This window comes from Crinia signifera, chromosome 1 (genome assembly GCF_055691185.1).
Source record: "Crinia signifera chromosome 1, ASM5569118v1, whole genome shotgun sequence".
NCBI lineage: Eukaryota > Metazoa > Chordata > Amphibia > Anura > Myobatrachidae > Crinia > Crinia signifera.
In genome coordinates, this window is record NC_139217.1 from 276752927 (window position 1) to 276765035 (window position 12109).

A 12109-nucleotide genomic window follows, 5' to 3' on the forward strand; every position below is an offset into this window, starting at 1 on the left:
TCAAAACAAACTCAAGAGTGGAACATGATGTGGTAACATTGGATTTCACTACATGAGAGAAACATGATAAGGTGTAAAAAGAATGATGAAATAACAGTTATCAAAAGACACATCACTAATGCTTGATTATCACACATTATTTCTCACACTAGTTTAAAACGTTCCTTGTTAGACTCTTTTAACATACATTAATACTTATGCTGAACTCTCACTTATCATGTCACAATATTGCCTGATACTGACGTTTGGCTCTGACACATAATAATGTTATAGAAGGACAATTTAGGTTAGGGTAATTAATAGTGTGCCAACTTGATATGGTCATGACTAAAATGTCCATATACAGTCAGGGCTCAGGAGGTGTAATGTTTATGCTACATATGGAGAAAATTAAAAACACATAATAAAAAATATAATGTCAATTATCTTTACTTTCTACTGTTGGACACTTGTGTGGAAATCTGAACAATAGTACAGAAAACAATACAAAAACTTGATGTCTTAGGAAGTACAGTACTAACCTGTCTCTACTTCGTCGGGAAGGGAAAGCAGCATTGCAACCGGCTACTGTGCAGACATGCATCTCTTTCAAATGAACGTTCCTGTAATGAAGCTTCACACTGTATGAGCTTTTGAAACTCTTTTTGCACACATAGCAAATTTTAGGATCTGGGCTTGAACATAGGTCACTTTCTGGAGAGAATTTGTGAGGGCTTCCGTAGCTCAATGAGGAAGCTAAGCTTTCATGAAGTGCTGCCATGCCAGCACTGCCCCCATTGTAAAGTCCATAGTGGCTCATGTAAAACATATCATATGTTGGGTCTGTAAACTCTTCCTTGACCTTTAGTACAGCCTGTTGATGACAGTCAATATGGTTTTCATAGGATTTATTGTCTGACCGGAGGCTACTTTCTTTGTGAAGGGAGAGATGATCGTCTTCCATTGGTTCATCACAATACTTTGGCTCAGAAGACTCTGATTCATTTTCAAAATCTCTATCGTGCTCCTGATCCTCCGAAGTTATACTGTTTGCTCGGGTGTCTGTCCTCAGAATGCACCTGCTGCCACTTATTTTTGAGTAACTGTTTACCGACAATCCAGGGCTCACGTCCCCTTGAGAATGGCTATCGTGTCCGATATCATTTGTTGGATGGCCTTGGTCAATATTTTCTTCTTCTTCTTCATCAAATTCATCAGCAGTATCAATGATTTCCTTCTCAATTTTAACAGGCATACTTGATTTGCGTGGCTTTTTCTTAGGGGCAAGATCTGTATTAGAGTCCTGTGGAGTCATGTTAATGACAGATGCTGGCAGCTCTTGAGGCAGAGGAGGAAGAGGCTGTTCCACCCCCAGAGGTGCTGGCAATATTGGACTAGTAGGTAGCGATGTTGGGGGACTAACCATATCTCCTGAATGTAATAAACTTCTATAAAAAGGGGGGACTGGCTGCACAGTTTTTAAAGCTGGAAATACTAATTGGCTGGAAAGAGAATTTTGCAAAATAGGGTCCAAAGGTGGTGTTGAAAAGCCCATTGGAGGACGACCAGGGCTGGTTAATGAAAGGCTAGATTTTGTACTTGCAATGACAGGGGTAGCAGCACCAGATGTTGCACGGATTAAATCTTTATCTCTATTGTTCCTTAGCATTGGCATGTGAAGCCGAGGATTGGGATTTGCACTGTGACGATTTCTACTTCTAAGAGAACTGAAAACCATGTTACAGCCTTCAATAGTACACCTGTGTTTTATTTTAAGGTGCACAGCATTGTAGTGGATTTTTAGAGTTCCTTTATCATAAAAAGTTTTGCCACATGCATTACAAAACACCCTGCCCTTCCGTGATGATGCTGCCATCCTCCTCATTCTGTGAATCTTAAAGGAACTTTTGATATGCTCAGATTTATTTATGTCACTGACTGGTGTAGTCGATTGGGTGGGTGAGGCATTGTTTGGCTCTGTTTTTGGCTCTACATTTGTGATGCTACTCAAGGCGTTTCTATTGGATGTTTGCTCATTCCTACTGTAAGGCATAGGGGAGACCTCAGACTCACTGGTCTCTTCACATTCATTCTGATTGGAATTGCTAGGTTCATGCAACCTCAGTCCAGGGTGCTCTAACATGAGCCCATTAGGAGGTAATCCAAGCATAGGAGCGGAGACTGGGTTTATATACTGGAACGGCAGGAGGAATGCAAGGCTATTGGGCATGTTCTCAAAGTGGTGAATGCTGGAAGGGTTACTGTTTTCCAAGTGGGAGAGTACACTTGGGCTTCTGGTGCGGTTGTTGGTTTCAATAAAAGTCCTTATGTCTGAATCCACTTTTGAGGAAGGCACGGCCACAGCCTGACCTTCTTTCTCTTGAATGGCCATGAGTTCCACAATGGATTTGGTCTCTCCAAACCTTAAAAACTGCTGTAGAGTGATGATCTCTTCTTCTCGAGACATAATGGCCCAACGGTCCAGGACTTTGCCAGCAGTATCCTAAAAACCACATAAAAACAAAAGAAACAAATACAAAAATCTTATTTTTTTGCATATAATGACAGAGTAAGAGGGGAAACTTTTTCTGCCATGTAAATTTGGTAATTACAGTCACAGCACAGATTAAATTAACTAATGTAAAAAAAACACAAAACCACTGGAGCTCTGTGAACCAAACTGCTTCTAACCTTGCTTATTTAACACTGTGATCTATCTACTCTACAACTGTTTAGCATGTATTAGTATAAGATGTTATATTTTACTGTGCATTTACTGTGAAGTGACTACACAATGAGGAACAAAATACCACATTATGCTCTAGTTAGAATTGCGCAAACAAATATCTAACAAGCAAGCTATATAAATGTAACCTGTCAAGTAAGTGACTTTAAAGACCTTAAGTAAAGTATTTTTGGTACTTGTTTCCTAGAACGGCCACAATCGTGGGCATCGTGTACCTTAAAGTTAAGGTACACGATGCCCGCGATGGACCTGATTTCCTTTAAAATCAGGTCCATTTTACCATCAAAGGCAAAATCGGGGGCATCGCGTCGGTCGCGGCCATTAACATGGCCCCCGACGTCACCGACGCGATGCCCCCGATTTTGCCATAGGCTTCAATGTTAAAATATTTTTTAACATTGAAATTGGGAGCATCGCGTCGGTCTTGTGCCATTCTAATGGCACAAGATGAGATGGACTTGATTAAGTCCATCTCACATAGGAAACAATGTGAAATGGGCCAATATGACCCATTTCACATTATATATGGCCCCGTCGTCAACCCACGATTGACGCCAACCCGTAGCGTGGCGAGCGCAGCAAGCCCGCGAGGGGCGGCGGTGTGCGTCCTCCGACCTTTTCATACCCTTACTATCCACGTCGGCGGGGAGTTGAGAATATAAAGTGTGGCGAGCGCAGCGAGCCCGAAGCGTGGCGAGCGGACGCGTATACCTGTGAAGTTATACGCGTGCGCTCGCCACGCTTCGGGCTCGGTGGCTCGCTGCGCTCGCCACACTTTATATTCTCAACTCCATGCCGACGTGGATAGTAGGGGTATGAAAAGGTCGGAGGACGCGCACCGCCGCCCCTCGCGGGCTCGCTGCGCTCGCCACGCTTCGGGTTGGCGTCAAGCGTGGGGTGGCGGGCGTTGAGGGGGTAAAATTGGGGGTCTGGGGAATATTTTACATTGAATCCAATGTAAAATAGGGTCCCAGGGACCCTATTCCCATTTGATTCATTGTAAAAATCGGGTCGATCGCGTCGGTCGCATCGCATGCGATTTGGTCGCATGCGATGCGACCGACGCCATTTTTCCGACACAACCACCCCGATGCAAATCGGGGTGGCCGTGCTAGGAAACAAGTACCGTATTTTTATTAATATTACTTTTTATAGTAATCACACAATAACACCCCCAGTCGTTCCCATTTCCCAGAGAACTGGCAGCGTGACCCACTCTTTCAGGAGTTCTAAGGGATTCTCTGAAACATGTGAATTACCTAAACATTCTGTCAGAGTAGGTACGTATGAGCTACAGTATGGTAAATATACACAGCAATCTTCTCCAAAAGTCACTGTAAATGTACATATCTACTATCTTGCACTCCCAAAACCAGCCATGTCTCTAGAAACAGTGACATACTAAAAAAGGAGGTAAGAAGCAGGCTTGTGCCAAACAATATCAGTACACTCGGCAGTCCAAAGGGTTCCTAAGCAACAACACAGTCTGCATAAGAAATTAAACATGAATAAAAAAATGTAGTATTTTGGAAAGTAAGCCTGTGGTTATTGTAAAAATAAAGCATGTTTCCAGACAGGAATTCTGATTTAAAGTCATCCAACATTTTGGTAGGCCTAAAAATATTTTTACAGCTTTTAATAATGCTTCTATAAGCATGTAAAGCATATGCCGCACTCTATGAGATAGTAGCCTGCGTTTTTACCATTATACATAAGATGCTATACTCTCCTGTGTATGATCACATTCACAAATATCCCATTTCTAAGCGATTTGACTAGATCGATTAGAAATGAAGCATGGATCGCTCCATTTGTATGGCCCCCAGCGATGGTGATGCACGGTCCTGCCCGTCGCTATCGCCTGACTAGATGTAAAATGCATGCAGTATGTATATAGTAATCGCCAGTGTTGTCTCTTCAAAGAACACTGTCCTTGGCAGATCGCTCAGCACCCATCGCTTTTGCAGGGCTGTGTGCTGAGAGATCTGTGCTCAGTGAGCTCTGCTCAACTGCATTGCTAAGCACAAGTGCTCAGTGATCCATGAGTGCAAGGAATGCGTTCTTCCAGACAGAAGTGTAACAAATTGTGCTACATGCTTTAGGGGCCTATTCATCATCAGGGCCATTCAGCCCAGTGGACAAATAATTATCAAAGCAATATTGCACTGATTTGGGGCATCTGCTCCAAAAAGTCGTTGCTCTGCGATCAGTGCAGTGATACTTACCGGTGCCTGTCCTGCCAACTGCACATTCATGACCTGAGATTGTGTGCAATCCATTACTCTCCAGCCAGCACATCCCTCTGCTTTCCAACCAGCAGAGGGATGCACTTGGATCCCTCTTCACAACCATAGGCCTCCTTCCTGTAGGAAAGAGTGGGGCCCTCGGTACCTGTACCACCTGATGTTGGCATTGGTTCTTGCAAGAAAACTGAATATTTGGCGGCCTTTAATAATAAATGGTTCCATTTACATTTCCACATTTAAAGGTACCCATTAGTGATCATTAATAGGTGCCTAAGGGTTTTATGCATTAGTCAAACAACAATTCTGGTGAGATAAGGCAATAAACAAATATGCAGGGTATATGCTTAAACTGGAAAGGGGTTCCAACCTTTCACTTTCCTGGCTATTACAATTAAAATTTTAATTATTCTCCTAACTTCAAGCAATGGATCGGTGTCATACAATAGGTCTAGGATCATAGTAATAATACATATATTTTTCTACTTTCAATGAAGTTAACTTTGTAAAAATGTCTCCTTAATCATGACATTCACCATTTCAGAATTACAAGAATAATATGAATTAAGCATGGACAAGTGCTAAATAAACACCAAAGTGGACCAAATACCCTGACAACACCCTGTGAAGGTAGTCATGGAAATACCCATGCTGCTGCTTTCCTTCTGCAAGATTAGGAATGTACAAATATGTCTTAACATTTCTTTCTGGAAAAGCAGGAGAAATACTACAGAGAATTCTCTGAGTAATCACAAGATGGCCTGATGTTAAATATACATTAAAAAGCATTTCACACTTTCAATTTTGTAAGTATAAAATTTGCCTCCAGATAGAACTTAAAAATTCTAGACTGTAAGCTAAGGCAACCAAATGGCATCCCGTAATGATACATGTGTATTAGTGAATTATATAATGTAACCATTTCTAATCATGGAAGGAAGAGGGAAAAAAACTGCTTTCAATAAACTGTATAGTATTGCATAATGATTATAGTTGGTATATACTGTATGTAGACATTTATGTGCTCCCTCAGGTTGCACCCCATACCATTTGTAACCCTGCAACTATGGTAGATAAGCATTTGACAATGTATCCTTGAGCATTGTCAGTACATGCAATTAAACTGTCCTTTGTGGAATTATTATGCATTGTTTGCAAGCATTCTCTTTGCATGGGGTTCTCAGGGGGAAAAATATTTGTCCTTGTCTTACCGCTGTCTTACTACTGTAGTTTTCTTTTTTTCTGTGATTCTGCCACTTATTTGTGACTAGATTATTAAGTAAGCAACCCCTTGATCCACTTGTCACACTTGAAATACACTGTCCCCTTGCAAAAAATGTTACTAAAAGCTATGAGTAGTAGACTGGGAGCACACACATTCTCATTATGACCCACCAGTGCACAGAGAAAGCTTTGGGGCTCATTAGTGTTGTGCCATACCATGTTATATAAACATCTGTCGACTGCACAAAGAATGGTGGATCACAGAAAGTGTCATTTGTTAAGGTGGCATATTCAGTCTTAGAAAGTCAGTGGGTAGTATGAGGGGAGATTAGACAAGTCTTAGCTGTCCTGAGAAGAGGATATGGTTATTATACATGACATGACATTGGCCCTTATTCTGGTTGGTGCGGTAATATCCACGTGCGTTCGTGCCGCCGATGTTTTGTGTCTGCGCATGTGCAGAGGCGTCTCTGCGCATGTGCGAGCGGGGCGTACGGCCAAATCCCGCATGAAATGTGAACACTCCGAACAGGGGGTGGAGAGGGGCGTGAAGGGCTATTTGGGCTCATTACCATATGCATACGCCCCACGTTTCATGGGCGTTCCCATGCAAACGCTGGGCGTGCGTATGGTAATGCAGTCGTGACGCACGTGTAGGGGGCGGACATATGACATCGCCGGATATCAGCTGCCCGCCCAGATCCCTGCTTTTGCACGGAAAAATGTCCGTGTGGTCTGAGGTTGCGGGAGCTGGTGGACCACTCGGTCCTGCATTCGATGGTCTGCGACCATCGAATGATGGGGGAGGTTCCCTGAGATGGAGGAGGCGTCTTCCATGAAAAATACACGTGCGGTCCGTTCGGCCAGCTTCTTACCGCGTACGGACGGAGTTGCCGATCCGTATGGAAGGCGGGGTTTCGCACGCACGGTCCTGGCCGCATATTCGGATCCGGCCGCACTGATCAGAATAAGGGCCATTATTATGACATGACAGCCTTAAACTGGCACTAAGGGGCAGATGTATTAAGCCTTAACAAGAGATAAATGCAAATGTGATAAGGAGAGATAAACGTCCAGCCAATCAGCTCCTTACTGGCTTTTTTCAAACACAGCCTGTAACATGGCAGTTAGCTGTTGATTGGCTGGACATTTATCTTTCCTTATCGCACTTGCATTTATCTCTTGTTAAGGCTTAATACATCTGCCCCTAATTCTGGTGATAAGTCTCTCTACAAATTAAATAGCACCCATTCAACTTAAACTTATTTACAGTAATTCTGGTTCATAGTTAAGACATTTTTAGTATCACACATGATACTAGAAGACATCCTTCTTACATACTACGTTAGGGGTTCCCAAACTCTTTTGAATCACGGCACCCCTGAGTATCAGATTTTTTTCATGGCACCCCTAGACCAAAATGTTCTCATTAATAAAATCAGGGGGAAAACAATGAAATTGATTAAATTGTGTGTATATCTCATCCTTAGGGCCGGATATGGGGCATTGGGCAGGATTCCCTGCTGTTTTTCCACAATTTGTCTTTTACAGTGGTCATAATTAATCTAAATTGGTAGTGTACTATCTATCCGGGGCGCCCCTGCAAGTACCCCAAGGCACCCTAGGGTGTCACGGCACACAGTTTGGGAACCACTGGTCTATGTCATTTGTGAAAATGTTCTTCACAATCAAATATAGCTCAGTCGTTTTTCTATTGGCATTTCACCCTGCTGTGTTACACTGGGCTACAAAATCTTAAAAGCATCTGTTAGATGCCCTCTGCAGCAGACCTATAATCCTGCACAGCAGAAGAAAAATGTATTATGAAGACTATGTAGCATGCGGCCTTTCCTACTACGCACTGATGATATGATTGCAGCTGACCTGCAGGCTAGGATAAAATGTGTGAGGATGTGACCCAGACATAAGGACATACTTTGTCCTGACATCTGACTCATGTCTAAAGCAAGGGATGAGTGCACGATGATTAGCTTTGAAGATGCAAGCTGTCAGCCTAATATCTTGCACAAGGAGCCAAACACAAAGTTCACTAAAATACTTATTAGGGTGAACGGAAGTAGGACATATTAAAGGTACATTCCCTGTTATCCAACATGTTGTAAGAGATGTATAAATGTATATATCACTGAACTAAGTCATCTAGGCAGCACCCCTAAAAACATCTCTATTACTATTTACTTAAAATGTTAGGTTATATTAAACTGAAAGGTAGTAAGAGTTTTTAAACAAATAGTCAAAATACTTGCTTATTGTATGTATCAAAGTGTCATACAATTATTAAAAATATATTATAGAAACCCTTAAACAATTACAAAAACTTTGTATTACCACAATTTGTCATAATAGTAAAATCAGATACAGTTCGGCACTTTTGCAAAAATGAAAATCATCCTTTTAAGGACAAGGTTTTTTAACCCTACGCGCTTTGTGAAGACGTCTTCAGGGGTGTCAAACTCGTGACCCTCCAGCTGTTGTGGAACCACATGTCCCAGCATGCCCTGCCAAAGTTTTAGCAATCCATTATATAAAAACTGTGGCAGGGAATGCTGGAATGTGTGGTTCCACAAAAGCTGGAGAGCCATGAGTTTGACACCACTCTTATACAACCAGGGGCGTATCGGCCCAGGAGCGCGGGGGTGGGGGGGGGGTTTGCGGCCGCATGTAATGCGGGGGGGGGGGCGTTTGGCAGTGGTATGTAATGCGTGGGGGGGTGACGGTGGTATGTAATGCGCGGTGGAGGCAACGTTATGCAATGTGCGCGGGGGGGGGGCTCACCTGCTGCTTCTTTCAGTGAGGTGCTGAGCGGCAGCTTAAAGGCCCTGGGAGGTGCTGTGCACGCATGCGCAGCAGCGTCCTGCGGCCATTATGGATTTGGGCAAAGTGCTGCGGCCCAGCCAACCAGGGGGGAGCGTGGCCAGACCCTTTTTAAAGAGTTTTGAAGGGTTTCCCGGTGGGCCAATCCGCCCCTGTATACAACATATGTATAAAAATCTTAAATTCTAAAAATATCAGCAAGGAATGAATAACTTATTCTTTTAATAAGATCAAGAGCACAATGGTCTTTTTATGTATGAAGCACATACCTTTTATAGGCCTTATTGTATACACTGATGTCCCTCACCATCGAATGATTTTTCTGCCGTTCGCTAATAAAAGTCAGTCTAGACTAACTTTTACTATGCCCACAGATCACCGAAAAGGGGACGGGCGTATAAACATCCATTGGCAGCCTTGGGTACGGTGGCCAAATCATTCCATGGTCACTGACCATGGAATGATTTGGAAGGTGCACGCAAAACGAAGACACTCTCTGGTGTCTTAGCTTTGCGTGCTTCCTGTACGGGAAGAGGGCGGGCAGCTGACATCCAATGATGTCAGCTGCCGGCTCCCGGCAGCTGTGTCACTGCCTAATTTCCTTACCATCAAACCCTCTCGCCATATTCAATGTTAGGGAGAAATCCGATCCCCTTAAACGATGAGCTTTGCTGCAAATGCAGCGAGTCTGCTGCATTTTGTAGTGAGCCCCGCTGTTTTAATGGCCACACTTGCCTTTTCCACCTCGCCGAAGGTGGAAATGGCAAGTGAAGGGGATGGAGTTGAGCTATCAGCACTGCTCACCATCATAGCTCCCCATCAGGGCATTGAATACTCCTCAAAGTGTGGAGGTAGGTTAGAAGGTGGACCGAATATATATTGTATAGGGAATATAGAGGGTGGAGGGAAAATAGAGGGTGAAAGTAGTATATAGCAGGTGGGGAGAATAAAACCATATTAAACTCACCATAATAAATAGTGAGGTTTTAGTTTATCAATTGATCAATTGATTTAAACTTGCCAAGGGACCCCATTTCAATGCAAGTACTACTCTATCACTTACCTGTCACCAAGCATAGCTGCTGCAAAACTTGTACTAGGAAAAAGGCTTACACAGTTAAAAATAAATGAGTTTACATAGGGGTGCATGATAAGATCACAAAAGGTGAATGAATAACATGTGCATTTGGATTACTGTGTGTGTGTGTGTGTGTGTGTGTTTGTGTATACATATATAGGAGACACACACTGACAAATACTTACACATATAAACACATTAGTACATAGGAGAGGGGGGTTGGTTGATCACCAGCCCTGGGTGCTGGATGGGGTGGGGGGCACAGTTACTGAACTGGGGCCATAGTTACAGTACATGAACAGGCTCCATCAAGGACTGGAGTAGGAGGATCCTTCAACCAGGTCGGTGGTGCCTGGGTTCCTTCTCCTCTTGTGATGTCTCCTCTTGCAGGTGACATCATGACGCTGTTGCCACCCACACGTACATCAGAGGTGGAAGAGCGGACTTAGCACAGGAGGTTGGAGGAAGATGGCACGGGAAGACAGAGCAGGAGCCATGGCAGCCACCACCAGCATGCCAGGGCCAATGCGGGAGCAGCGGCAGCCAGCACAGAGTAAGAGAGGAGGGCAGGAGCGGCTTCAGCCAGCACAGAGATTAGAGACGCCACACGCCCACACCGACACCGCAAAATCTTATATAATTTATGCTACCAGTCATTGCCACCAGAGCCAGATTAACAATTTTTGCCTGCCTTGCCCTGGGCACCAGAAACCCTAGTTTCGGTCCTGTACACACTGTACACACTAAAACAGTATTCATACATACTTATGCTTTTTATTCAGAAGTTGATGAGAATGGGAACCTCATATCAGTGTGATTGCATACATATAGGGGAAGGAATTGGGTCATAACCAGGTTTACTGGGTACTCGGTGTGTCATTGTTCTCTCTCCCCCCTCCCACATCACTTGCATGCACCAGTGAAGGTTGAGACACCAATGACCTTTTTAAGCCTGTTCTGTGATGTTTTCTACATTGTATGAAATCAGCAAATTGGTATTGCATGACCTGAAATTTCTAGGAAATTGGCTGCCAACATTGTATAGTATTATCCTGGGACCCTTTGTAGCAGAGCCTGTGCATCTAAGCACATCACAATACAGTCTTGGGGGATCATTGTACATTGCAATCCCTATAGTGCCACATTGTTTTGCATGTTAAATATCCTCTTCCTAATCCTTGTTTATAACTGAATATTGACGAAAAAAGTTATCTGTGTTTATTCAATTCAAACAGTAACCTTGGTCATTCAGTATGATGTTATCCTTAGTGGGCCCTTACCTACAGTAAGCCTGGATCCACAGCACCATCACTAACTGTAAGCACCTGAAGCAAATCAAGGGTGGATGTACAGTACTTCCTTGATCAGGATGTATTCCAAATGCTCAATAAATAGAATAAAGTGAATATTGCAGTCCTGCAGAGAATAATGTACAGTACTAATAACTATGTCTGTACATATTAATACGTTTCTCGTCCCAGCAGTCCTGACTTTCCGAGCAGCCCACTTCTCCACATTAACAGCAGTCATTTGGAGAGAAGCAAACGTGCCATTAGAAGCACTTTTACAAGTGTATATTCATCCACCAATTAGCTTAATGTGGCCGCTTTCTGCATATTTTCAATACAGGCCTGCACAAATCTCATTAATATTTCCCCCTAGCGCCTTGACAGATTACCTTGTCATTATGCATCCTGGAGCCTTTGAAACAATATGGGTAAACTACTGTTTGCGAGGTTAATGACAATTATGCCCTAATTACTGCATAAGTCACTCAGTCCACTTTATCTCATAGTCAGGGTTCTGGTGTGTGTGTATCTGCCATTGTGCCATTGTAAATGCGTTTAAATTTATACCTGCTGCTGCCTTGTCTTCTAAATTACACTGACAGGGAAATTAGCAAATGAACATGGCATCACTAAACTGCTCCTGATATAATAGAACCATCACAATATTGGTAGAAAATGTGGTACTTATTTATTATCAGGGCGCCTAATTAGCATA

At 43.2% G+C, this 12109-nt stretch overlaps 1 protein-coding gene across 8 annotated transcripts in view; it reads right to left on the reverse strand.

Annotated features, from left to right (window-relative positions):
* BNC2 (basonuclin zinc finger protein 2) overlaps nucleotides 1-12109 on the reverse strand; it is a 474973-nt gene that overhangs the window by 39467 nt on the left and 423397 nt on the right. For all 8 annotated transcript variants that reach the window (XM_083184331.1, XM_083184322.1, XM_083184341.1 and 5 more), the window contains one exon: nucleotides 522-2482. In XM_083184331.1, coding sequence (XP_083040457.1) covers nucleotides 522-2482 — 1961 coding nt within the window. The remainder of the gene's footprint in view (nucleotides 1-521; nucleotides 2483-12109) is intronic.